Source organism: Ambystoma mexicanum, chromosome 3q, assembly GCF_040938575.1.
Source record: "Ambystoma mexicanum isolate Mex_15411 chromosome 3q, UKY_AmexF1_1, whole genome shotgun sequence".
Classification (NCBI taxonomy): Eukaryota; Metazoa; Chordata; class Amphibia; order Caudata; family Ambystomatidae; genus Ambystoma; species Ambystoma mexicanum.
The window spans coordinates 1,281,809,540-1,281,822,135 of record NC_090926.1 but is presented as its reverse complement, the minus strand read 5'-3'; the positions used below and the strand labels follow the sequence as shown (position 1 = coordinate 1,281,822,135).

The 12,596-nt window shown below is 45.0% G+C and overlaps 1 protein-coding gene across 2 annotated transcripts in view; it reads right to left on the bottom strand.

Moving 5' to 3' along the window:
- The window catches only part of DENND1C (DENN domain containing 1C), a 652,034-nt gene that overhangs the window by 342,533 nt on the left and 296,905 nt on the right, over window positions 1-12,596 (bottom strand). For both annotated transcript variants that reach the window (XM_069604349.1, XM_069604348.1), the window contains exon 3: window positions 5,133-5,176. In XM_069604349.1, the coding sequence (XP_069460450.1) occupies window positions 5,133-5,176 (44 nt within the window). The remainder of the gene's footprint in view (window positions 1-5,132; window positions 5,177-12,596) is intronic.

The following is a 12,596-nucleotide window of genomic DNA, read 5'->3' as shown; positions in this document are numbered from 1 at the left end:
TAATTATTCATAAAGGTCCAATGGAGGAGCAATTCATTATTCATAAAGGTCCAATGGAGGAGCAGTTAATTAATCATAGAGCCCAATTGGAAGAGCATTTCATTAGTCATAGAGCCCAATGGAGGAGCAGTTCATTAGTCGTAGAGCCCAATGGAGGAGCAGTTCATTAGTCATAGAGCCAAATGGAGGAGCAGTTCATTAGTCATAGAGCCCAATGGAGGAGCAGTTCATTAGTCATAGAGCCCAATGGAGGAGCAATTCAGTAGTCATAGAGCCCAATGGAGGAGCAGTCATTAGTCGTAGAGCCCAATGGAGGAGCAGTTCATTAGTCGTAGAGCCCAATGGAGGAGCAATTAATTATTCATAAAGATCCAATGGAGGAGCAATTCATTAGTCATAGAGCCCAATGGAGGAGCAGTTAATTAATCATAGAGCCCAATGGAAGAGCAGTTCATTAGTCGTAGAGCCCAATGGAGGATCAGTTCATTAGTCATAGAGCCCAATGGAGGAGCAGTTCATTAGTCATAGAGCACAATGGAGGAGCAGTTCATTAGTCATAGAGCCCAATGGAGGAGCAGTTCATTAGTCGTAGAGCCCAATGGAGGAGCAGTTCATTAGTCGTAGAGCCCAATGGAGGAGCAGTTCATTAGTCGTAGAGCCCAATGGAGGAGCAGTTCATTAGTCATAGAGCCCAATGGAGGAGCAGTTCATTAGTCATAGAGCCCAATGGAGGAGCAGTTCATTAGTCATATAGCCCAATGGAGGGGCAGTCATTAGTCATAGAGCCCAATGGAGGAGCAGTTCATTAGTCGTAGAGCCCAATGGAGGAGCAGTTCATCAGTCGTAGAGCCCAATGGAGGAGCAGTCATTAGTCGTAGAGCCCAATGGAGGAGCAGTTCATTAGTCACAGAGCCCAATGGAGGAGCAGTCATTTGTCATAGAGCCCAATGGAGGAGCAGGTCATTAGTCATAGAGCCCAATGGAGGAGCAGTTCATTAGTCGTAGAACCCAATGGAGGAGCAGTCATTAGTCATAGAGCCCAATGGAGGAGCAGTTCATTAGTCATAGAGCCCAATGGAGGAGCAGTTCATTAGTCATAGAGCCCAATGGAGGAGCAGTTCATTAGTCGTAGAGCCCAATGGAGGAGCAGTTCATTAGTCATATGGCCCAATGGAGGAGCAGTTCATTAGTCGTAGAGTCCAATGGAGGAGCAGTTCATTAGTCATATAGCCCAATGGAGGAGCAGTCATTAGTCATAGAGCCCAATGGAGGAGCAGTTAATTAGTCATATGTTCAATGGAGGAGCAGTTCATTAGTCATAGAGCCCAATGGAGGAGCAGTTCATTAGTCATACAGCCCAATGGAGGAGCAGTTCATTAGTCATACAGCCCAATGGAGGAGCAGTTCATTAGTCACAGAGCCCAATGGAGGAGCAGTTCATTAGTCATAGAGCCCAATGGAGGAGCAGTTCATTAGTCGTATAGCCCAATGGAGGAGCAGCTAATTAGTCGTAGATCCCAATGGAAGAGCAGTTCATTAGTCATATGTTCAATGGAGGAGCAGTTCATTAGTCATAGAGCCCAATGGAGGAGCAGTTCATTAGTCATAGAGCCCAAGCAGTTCATTAGTCGTAGAGCCAAATGAAAGAGCAGTTAATTAGTCTTATGTTCAATGGAGGAGCAGTTCATTAGTCATAGAGCCCAATGGCGGAGCAGTTCATTAGTCATAAAGCCCAATGGAGGAGCAGTTCATTAGTCATGGAGCCCAATGGAGGAGCAGTTCATTAGTCATAGAGCCCAATGGAGGAGCAGTTCATTAGTCGTAGAGCCCAATGAAGGAGCAGTTAATTAGTCGTAGAGCCAAATGAAAGAGCAGTTCATTAGTCATATGTTCAATGGAGGAGCAGTTCATTAGTCATAGAGCCCAATGGCGGAGCAGTTCATTAGTGATAGAGCCCAATGGCGGAGCAGTTCATTAGTCATAGAGCCCAATGGAGGAGAAGTTAATTAGTCATAGAGCCCAATGGCGGAGCAGTTCATTAGTCATAGAGCCCAATGGAGGAGCAGTTAATTAGTCGTAGAGCCAAATGTAAGAGCTGTTCATTAGTCATATGTTCAATGGAGGAGCAGTTCATTAGTCATAGAGCCCAATGGCGGAGCAGTTCATTAGTTATAAAGCCCAATGGAGGAGCAGTTCATTAGTCATAGAGCCCAATGGAGGAGCAGTTCATTAGTCATAGAGCCCAATGGAGGAGCAGTTAATTAGTCGTAGAGCCAAATGAAAGATCAGTTCATTAGTCATATGTTCAATGGAGGAGCAGTTCATTAGTCATAGAGCCTAATGGCCGAGCAGTTCATTAGTCATAGAGCCCAATGGAGGAGCAGTCATTAGTCGTAGAGCCCAATGGAGGAGCAGTTCATTAGTCGTAGAGCCCAATGGAGGAGCAGTTCATTAGTCATAGAGCCCAATGGAGGAGCAGTTCATTAGTCATAGAGCCCAATGGAGGAGTAGTTCATTAGTCATAGAGCCCAATGGAGGAGCAGTTCATTAGTCGTAGAGCCCAATAGAGGAGCAGTTCATTAGTCATAGAGCCCAATGGAGGAGCAGTTCATTAGTCATAGAGCCCAATGGAGGAGCAGTTCATTAGTCATATAGCCCAATGGAGGGGCAGTCATTAGTCATAGAGCCCAATGGAGGAGCAGTTCATTAGTCGTAGAGCCCAATGGAGGAGCAGTTCATCAGTCGTAGAGCAAAATGGAGGAGCAGTTCATTAGTCATAGAGCCCAATGGAGGAGCAGTCATTAGTCATGGAGCCCAATGGAGGAACAGTTCATTAGTCATAGAGCCCAATGGAGGAGCAGTTCATTAGTCGTAGAGCCCAATGGAGTAGCAGTTCATTAGTCATATGTTCCAATGGAAGAGCAGTTCATTGGTCGTAGAGCCCAATGGAGGAGCAGTTCATTAGTCATAGAGCCCAATGGAGGAGCAGTCATTAGTCATAGAGCCCAATGGAGGAGCAGTTCATTAGTCGTAGAGCCCAATGGAGGAGCAGTTCATTAGTCATAGAGCCCAATGGAGGAGCAGTCATTTGTCATAGAGCCCAATGGAGGAGCAGGTCATTAGTCATAGAGCCCAATGGAGGAGCAGTTCATTAGTCGTAGAACCCAATGGAGGAGCAGTCATTAGTCATAGAGCCCAATGGAGGAGCAGTTCATTAGTCATAGAGCCCAATGGAGGAGCAGTTCATTAGTCGTAGAGCCCAATGGAGTAGCAGTTCATTAGTCATATGGCCCAATGGAGGAGCAGTTCATTAGTCGTAGAGTTCAATGGAGGAGCAGTTCATTAGTCATATAGCCCAATGGAGGAGCAGTCATTAGTCATAGAGCCCAATGGAGGAACAGTTCATTAGTCGTAGAGCCCAATGGAGGAGCAGTTAATTAGTCATATGTTCAATGGAGGAGCAGTTCATTAGTCATAGAGCCCAATGGAGGAGCAGTTCATTAGTCATACAGCCCAATGGAGGAGCAGTTCATTAGTCATACAGCCCAATGGAGGAGCAGTTCATTAGTCACAGAGCCCAATGGAGGAGCAGTTCATTAGTCATAGAGCCAAATGGAGGAGCAGTTCATTAGTCGTATAGCCCAATGGAGGAGCAGCTAATTAGTCGTAGATCCCAATGGAAGAGCAGTTCATTAGTCATATGTTCAATGGAGGAGCAGTTCATTAGTCATAGAGCTCAATGGAGGAGCAGTTCATTAGTCATAGAGCCCAAGCAGTTCATTAGTCGTAGAGCCCAATGGAGGAGCAGTTAATTAGTCGTAGAGCCAAATGAAAGAGCAGTTAATTAGTCTTATGTTCAATGGAGGAGCAGTTCATTAGTCATAGAGCCCAATGGCGGAGCAGTTCATTAGTCATAAAGCCCAATGGAGGAGCAGTTCATTAGTCATGGAGCCCAATGGAGGAGCAGTTCATTAGTCATAGAGCCCAATGGAGGAGCAGTTCATTAGTCGTAGAGCCCAATGAAGGAGCAGTTAATTAGTCGTAGAGCCAAATGAAAGAGCAGTTCATTAGTCATATGTTCAATGGAGGAGCAGTTCATTAGTCATAGAGCCCAATGGCGGAGCAGTTCATTAGTGATAGAGCCCAATGGCGGAGCAGTTCATTAGTCATAGAGCCCAATGGAGGAGAAGTTCATTAGTCATAGAGCCCAATGGCGGAGCAGTTCATTAGTCATAGAGCCCAATGGAGGAGCAGTTAATTAGTCATAGAGCCAAATGTAAGAGCTGTTCATTAGTCATATGTTCAATGGAGGAGCAGTTCATTAGTCATAGAGCCCAATGGCGGAGCAGTTCATTAGTTAGAAAGCCCAATGGAGGAGCAGTTCATTAGTCATAGAGCCCAATGGAGGAGCAGTTCATTAGTCATAGAGCCCAATGGAGGAGCAGTTAATTAGTCGTAGAGCCAAATGAAAGAGCAGTTCATTAGTCATATGTTCAATGGAGGAGCAGTTCATTAGTCATAGAGCCTAATGGCCGAGCAGTTCATTAGTCATAGAGCCCAATGGAGGAGCAGTCATTAGTCGTAGAGCCCAATGGCGGAGCAGTTCATTAGTCATAGAGCCCAATGGCGGAGCAGTTCATTAGTCATAGAGCCCAATGGCAGAGCAGTTCATTAGTCGTAGAGCCCAAAGGAGGAGCAGTTCATTAGTCATAGAGCCCAATGGCGGAGCAGTTCATTAGTCATAGAGCCCAATGGAGGAGAAGTTCATTAGTCATAGAGCCCAATGGCGGAGCAGTTCATTAGTTGTAGAGCCCCATGGAGGAGCAGCCCCATGGAGGAGCAGTTGTTGGTGGGGGAGTCCAATGATGGGCAGTTCCGATGAGGAGGGAGATCATGGCTTGTCGAGCTGAAGGGGGGCACAGTTCATTATTCACAGCGCCTACTGGGGGTGTGGGTAACTGACTTCGGGTGTATATGGAGGAACAGTTTCTACCAGTTATAAGGAGAGCGTGCAGCGCCCACCTCCTGGACTATGGGGCCTACGCTGGCGCACCCCAGGAGCCTCCTGGAAGGCAGGCGTTGGGGCTCCCTGTACCGCTCAGCTGGCATCAGCGCAGAGGGGCATCTCCTACCTGGTCATTGAACTCTTCTGGGAACTGTCTCACAACCTCTGGATCTGCAGGAAAAAGGAAGACATGAGCAGGGTTGACTCACAGCAGCACCAGCTGCCCTCTCGCCTCACACCTTGTCAGGACTGTGCCCCACTGTGAGATCTCCCCTCACCTGGAGGTCTCTGCGCCCACCCGAGTGTCAGCGCGGACCCCCCTCCGCCTCCCCCATCTGGGAGAGAACGGCCCTGGCCCTATCCCTGGTGCTCTCAGCCAGTGTGGGGAAGGTCTCACTCATGAGGGTCTCCAGAAGCAGCAGGGCTGGAGGGCGTGCAGGGCAAACAAGGCGCTATATTGTGTTTATTCCAAACAATGGACTCTCGCATGAGCTTTTTTTAGATAATGAGCAGGACTGGGAAAAAGGGAGCCCAGAAGGTAGGTTGCATTTCACCCTTTGGTCATTCCTGGAACTAATGCCCCTTAGTGATTACTGTGTGTAACATCCTGATTACCTGGATTAATGGCCCTTGGTCGTTACTGGGAGTAACACTCTGATTACTGGGATTAATGGCCCTTAGTGGTTACTGGGAGTAACACCCTGATTATCGGGGTTAATGGCCCATAGTGATTACTGGGAGTAACACCCTGATTACCGGGATTAATGGCCCTTGGTGATTACTTACCGGGATTAATGCCCCTTAGTGTTTATGGCGAGTAACACTTTACTGGGAGTAACACCCTGTCACGACTCGCTCCCTTCGCTCCCGTTCCCGCCACTTGGGGGCATGTTTTGGGGTTTATTCCCTACTGGACATTTCCTCCGAACCTAATGCTACAGTGCTGTGATGAATTGGGAGCGCTAAAACCTTATTTTCCAAGTTACTTCCCTTCCGGATCCATTCCAGGTTTTTGGCAGCCAGCATGCTACTTTAATCAAATGACTATGCTTCCCAGAATGCCTGGCTCACTGCTTCACCTCCTCCCTTGCAGGACAAGGTTGGGTGGAGGATAGGCAACACCTGTGGCTGCAGGTGCAGCAGGCGGCACACCTGCCGTGTGTGCTCGTTAAGCAGCTTTAAAAGCCTCAGTTTGCTTCAGTCCAGCGCTGGTCATCGTTGCAGTGTTCCTGTTGTGACTGGTCCCTTGTTCCTTGTTCCTAGCTTTTGTGCCTAGTACCTAGTTCCTGTTTCTTGTTCCTCCGCCCTGGATTTCGGATTCATGTGCTTAATTGATTTCTGCTTTCTGGATTTCCCTTTCTGTCTTCCTCTGTCTGCAGGCAGCCTTTCTCTGTGCTTTACCCTTTGATGCAGCCCAATATGCCCGTGTTTTCTGTTTCTTTGATGCTGTCCTTTGCTACTGAAAAACTTGATACATTAGTCTTTCCCTTTTTAGAGTTAGCTTCCTGCCTTTTCTCCTTGGATGGGTGGGAAAGGTTTCCTTTTGTGATATCATTTTCCCTGCTCCTGATCCTTACTTTCTATTGGGATCCATTCCATGTTTTCCATTGCACTTCTGCATTTATTTCCCATTTGATTATTTAGGTGTGGGGTGCTGTTGTAACTAGTCCCTGTGTGAATGCCTTTTGTTTTCCTCACTATTTCTTTATCACAATTCCTACTTGCTCCTTGACTTAGGTCTTACGTATTTAGTTATCCTCCACCCATTGCTGTTATAGCCTTCTAGGTCCCTGTTTGATCAACTGGGTTCGTGGGTTTACTGACATTCAAGTGGTCTTTCCGGTTCTCGTGAGTACTGTTTCTAAGTTCCTTATTCAGTATCATCCAGAGTGTCAGCACACAGATCCTGTCCTTGCTTGCCCTCTACGTGGGCTTAGCGCTGTCAGTATCTGTAATAGCATAGTGGGTAAGGAGTTTGCCGACTTTCCTTTCAGTCTTAAGGAGGTTCTAAGTGCTTACCCCACATCCCTTTTCATATATTGGTATTTTTGTTTCACTCTATCTGCACTCCTGGGTTTTAGTATATATGAGTCGTGGTTCTTGTGTGCACGTTGTTTGATTCAAGGTTATTCACTGTGCGATTTTGTGCACATTTCCCTTGCCATATTCGCTGCCTTTGTACTCACCTGATTAATCCTGACAGAATGACCAGCCCTAAATTCCCATTGAATATGGCAAGTTTAAGAAAGAAAGGCAGCAAGGCCTCTAACAAGTTTGTACAGAAAGTTTCCCACTATATTTACGGTGTCCAGTCATAATTTCGAAAACATAATTTCGAAAGTAAAAAAAGTCGAATCAAAAATGTCGAAAAAAAAAATGTCAAATTGTTTTTTTTTTCGATATTTTTTTTTTGGCTCTAGTTTCTGTGAAAAAAATAGGTAAAAATAAAAAAAAGGGGGGTTGGGGGAACCCCCCCATTTCGAAAAAAAACATCATTAAAAAAAAATCGACATTTTTTTTTTCAACGTTTTTTTTTTGACTTTTTGACTTTCGAATATTTTGTATTCGAAATTATGTCTATGATCCATATTTACCTGTGACAATCAAATCACTAGTCCTGACTTAAATGAACTCCTTGTCACGAATGGGCATTTACGTGCAGAGTATTTTTCCCACAGGATGGCACATCTTACATTGCCTGATCCTAGTTCTGTCTTTTATTCTGATCCAGATTCTATGTCAGCACAAGCCTTAGCAGCGGAAAACAACACACTGTTAGACTTATTATACAAGAGTACCTCTGTTGTTGAACCCCATGATTCCAGTTGTGCTTCACCTCAGATTGAACAGTTTCATGGTACAAACATAAAAATTGGAGGGGTTCCTTGCATAACTTCTGTTTTCTACCCTCAGTCTAAAGCATACTCCTTTGCACAAGTACATACTGTAGTCCCTAATGCCAAGAGGTCTGAGGTCAATAGTTTGCTTAAGGGAAACACAGATCAAGTTGGTAAGAGAAAGTATAAATCACAGAACCTGCAAGCAGTAGATGACAATGTACAATCGGCGCACATCCAGATTGCTAGTGCAGTATCCAGCCCTGACGCCACTATGCCTCCCCCTGTGCCTACTGATAGTGATGTACAGTTAATGCAGGGCATGCTAAGAGCTAATCTTGAGGAGTTAAGACAAGAATTAATTTCTTTACAAGAGGAGAATAAAACCTTGCACTCTTTACTGAATACACCTCAGGCTTTATCCGTTGATGTTGATGAAGTGAACACTGTTCAGCCCCTGAGTGCAGAGACTTTGGTAAACCCTGATATTTGTCAATATGTTAGATCTATTGGGAGTGAAAGTCTTTCTTCTAGCACAGCGCTTAATCTGGGCACAGTTTCTGACAATTGTTCTGCTGTTTGTCAGGGATTGCAGTTAGCTGAAGATTTACAAGCCACTCCTTTACCTAAAATTTCCTGTGTAGCAGTTTGCGCCGTCATAAAACAAATGCTGAAAAGGCGTTGTTATATGATCAGGACAAACAGTCTGAGTCGGTTAGGAATATGGACAGGGCTTTCTCACTCCTTCTAAAGATCTTCATGTTTCTGATGAGTTTATCGACAAATTGTTAAATGAACGAAGGCCTGATGCCTCTGCACCACCTCTGTATGTTCCTCTTCCTCCTGCTGTACCTCTTCCTGCTGTTATTCCTGCTGTTCCTGCTCAACCTGTTGTTCCTATTCCTCCGGTTGTTGTTCTCCACCTGCTCCTCTGCCTCTTCCCATTGCACCAGTAATTGAATTTGCCTGCACCTTCACTCCCAAGTAGTTCTGTACCGCTTGTAGTTGATCAGGGAGCGGGGTCGAGGATTGTTACTCGTAATACTGTTCCTACAGAAAAGAAACAGGATTTGTTTGCATGGGCTAAGCATTGTATGGAGAGAGATGATCGAGCTAATGTTCTTGCCACACTTTCTAATATGGATAATTTTCCTGAGAAAAATGTTATCATTGAAGGTTTAGGGATTAATTTATGTGTAATGTGGGGTAAATTAAATAATGCAGACCTCCCACAAGGGTTGAGGGACCTGAATACTTTAGCGTTTTCAAGAGACACTGTGGAGAAGGTACATGAGCATGTTGAGAGGATATTTGAGTATAGAAAGGAGTTGGAAAGGTTACGGAATGAGGATGACGAAGAAGAAAGTATGTATGTACAGAAACGATTTCTTCCGTGTCGTAAATCGACATCTGAGGAGGCGCGAATTTGTACAAAAGATGCGATTAGATGGATTTCAGACATATCGATAACTCCAGTTGAGGTATATGACACATACAGTCAATATATGCTAGAAATGCAGAGGAAAGTGATACAGGTAATGGTAGAGTACCTGCAGGATGAATGTTTAAAGAGAAAGGTTAGTTGTCCCACAGAGTTATTGAGCATTTATAAGAGAGCTTTTTCACTTGACACTTCTTCAACTGCTTTAGCGCTCGACTTAGCTCTGTTACTTAGTAGCGTTCGGAGTTGCCTACATCTCAGTTGCCTATGAGAGAGGTTCCTCTGACATTTGTCCAAAAGGTTGAGATTCCTGCTAATGCTGCAGCAGGTACACCTGCTGTGGACATTCCTGCACATTATGTATCGCAGTTTGTCCACGTCCCGTTTTCACGACAGGAAGTGAATACTATTAGACAAACTATTCCTGACATTAGGAAAAATCCGACAGGGTTCTATAAAGAGATAGAGTCCGTTTTGCAGTCCTCAGTGTTTACCCTAGGCGACATTGATTTGCTATTCCCTGTACTCCTGCCTGTAGATTTGTGGAAACAAGTTAGAACTATAGACGATGTACCAGGGTTGGGAGATACATGGGCTAACATAGTTAGGCTTGATGGGGAAAGGCCAGCTGGTGAGAGACCACCTCAGGTGATACTAACTTTGCCTGACAGAATCATTGCAAAACTGAAAACTATAATCCCCGAAAAGAGAATTATTTGGGACAAGCTTACGGCCTGTGTCCAAGGAAAATCTGAGGGTGCTACCGAGTTCTTTAATCGATTCGAACAGGTATTCTCGGATTTCAGTGGACAAGACTTAGGCACAGAGTCTGGGAAAAGATTATTTGTGGACAAATTTGTACGTGGATTGCTGCCTGACATCCAGTCACAAATTATGTCTTCTGAGAGCGCTTGGCAGGCGAAATCCCAATCAGAAGTACTGCACATGGCTCAGTACTACGAGAACCGTGTCAATAATGAAAAAGATAGTCGAGAAGAGTAAAGGTGATTTGAAGACTAAAGTATTGTTACAGCAAATTGTTAGAGGCCCCAGAGGGGGTAGTTCGCAGATTAGAGGTCAGTATGTTGCCCTTGGGTCCTGTGAATATTAACCAGTGTGCCTATTGTCGCCAGGAGGGTCATTGGTGTGCACAATGCCCCGTCCTTCGACAGAGGTCGAATAACACATTTGGAAATATGGGTAGACGATCCAGAGGTCGCCCGGGTGTAGGGGGCCCTGGTAGAGGCCAGTTTTCGCAGGATCCCCAACAACCTTTTTCACAGGATAATCAGACTTCGACTGTGGATACTAGAAACATATTTGATCATCCTTCTGCTGCATATCTATCTGAAGAGCTTCCTTTTGATGATATTTTGTTTCGTTAGGATTGCCCGAAGCAGGGTTTGGAACCTACACCTATTCCCGTTAATCAGAAAGGTCCCTACATTGAAATGGTAGTGAGAAATAGGAAACATCAATTTTTGATAGACACCGGAGCACAGAAGTGCTCCATTGATCATTCTCGGGTTCCAAACATTCCACTGTCAGGGCAAACCAATGTTTCTGAAGGGTTTTCTGGCACACCAGTTGTTTGTCCGGTTTCTTCACCGGTACCTATTTCTTTGGGTCCCTTTACGGACCACTGTCCATTTCTCTTGACTTCGAATTGTGGAGAGAATTTGCTGGGGTTGAATCTGTTGAAGGAATTAAATGCGGTAATTCATTGTTCTTCTGATGGAGTGCGTTTGACGATTTCACCACAGCAATGTTCTGTTTCGCAATTCTTGACTAGACCTTTGCCGCCAGAATTCAGTAATGTACCAGAGTGTTTGTGGGCAGTTGATGACAATGATGTCGGTGTTTTGCAGATTGAGCCTGTTAAAATAGTTTTGAAACATGGAATTAAGCTGCCCCGTATTCCACAGTATAAGATCTCAGTTGAAGGCGAGCGAGCTTTGAAGAGCATTGTTTCCGATTTTGTGCATCGTGGGGTGATTGAGGAGATTGCAGGAAGTTTGTGCAATAGTCCGATTTTACCCGTGTACAAAGAAGGTGATAATGCAATTCCATTTCGTTTTATAATTGATTTACGTGCCATTAATAAAGTCGTCGCTCCACAATTTCCAATTTTGCCTGATGTGACGACAATATTAACCATGATTCCAGCTACGGCTACTCACTTCAGTGTTGTGGACCTAAAGAATGCTTTCTTCAGTATTCCTATACATGAGGATAGTAGATACTTGTTTGCGTTCACCTTAGGGGGACGCTCATTCACATTTACTCGTGCACCTCAAGGTTATACCGAGAGTCCTAGTATTTATAGTAGGGCTTTGAAAGAGCAGCTTGATACCCTTGGATTGCCCCCTACTTGTACGTTGCTTCAATATGTTGATGATTTGCTTTTAGCCGCTGACTCTGAGAGCTCTTGTAAAGAGGGCATTGTGTTGTTGCTCATCCATCTAGCTAAGTATGGTCACAAAGCTTCGCTCAAAAAGTTTCAATATTGTTGCCAGGAGGTCGCCTATTTAGGCTATCTCCTGTCAAAGGAGGGAAGAAGATTGACACCTGAAAGAATAAAACACATTTCTGGCATGTCTGTCCCAAATACACAAAAGGAAGTTAGAGCCTTGATAGGTATGGCTTCTTACTGTAGGTTATGGATCCCAAACTTCTCACTAGTGATAAAACCGATGTTGGCCTTGACGAAGAAGGGTATTTCTTCGCCATTGCCATGGAATACGGAGCATCAACATTCATTCGAGTTGCTCAAGACTGCATTATGTTCGGCGCCAGTTTTGGGCACACTGAACTATGAGAAGGCCTTTGTGTTGTTTGTGCATGAATGTGATGGATGTGCTTTGGCTGTATTAACGCAGGAACATGGAGGGAAGAATAGGCCATGCGGTTACTACTCTTCCGCCCTTGATCCTGTTGCATGCGCTTTGCCAAGATGTTTGCGCGCTGTCGCTGCTGCTGCTGCGTCTGTAAAACAGAGTGAGGGAATGGTCCTAGGCCATGATTTGACCCTGATGGTGCCTCACTCTGTAGATATTCTATTGAACAAAACCCAAACGCAACACCTCACTTCCGCACGACTGACAAGATATGAATTAATCTTGTTTGCTCCCTACATTCAAATTAGGAGGTGCTGCGTTCTTAATCCGGCTGAACTCCTACCTTTCCCGCAAAATACTGTTTGCGGTGACGAAGAGTCACATGACCGCCTGTATACTACTGAACAAGATACAAAAGGCAGAGTTGATTTGAGGGACACTCCTTTGGATAACCCACAAGGGGAGCTGTTTTGTGA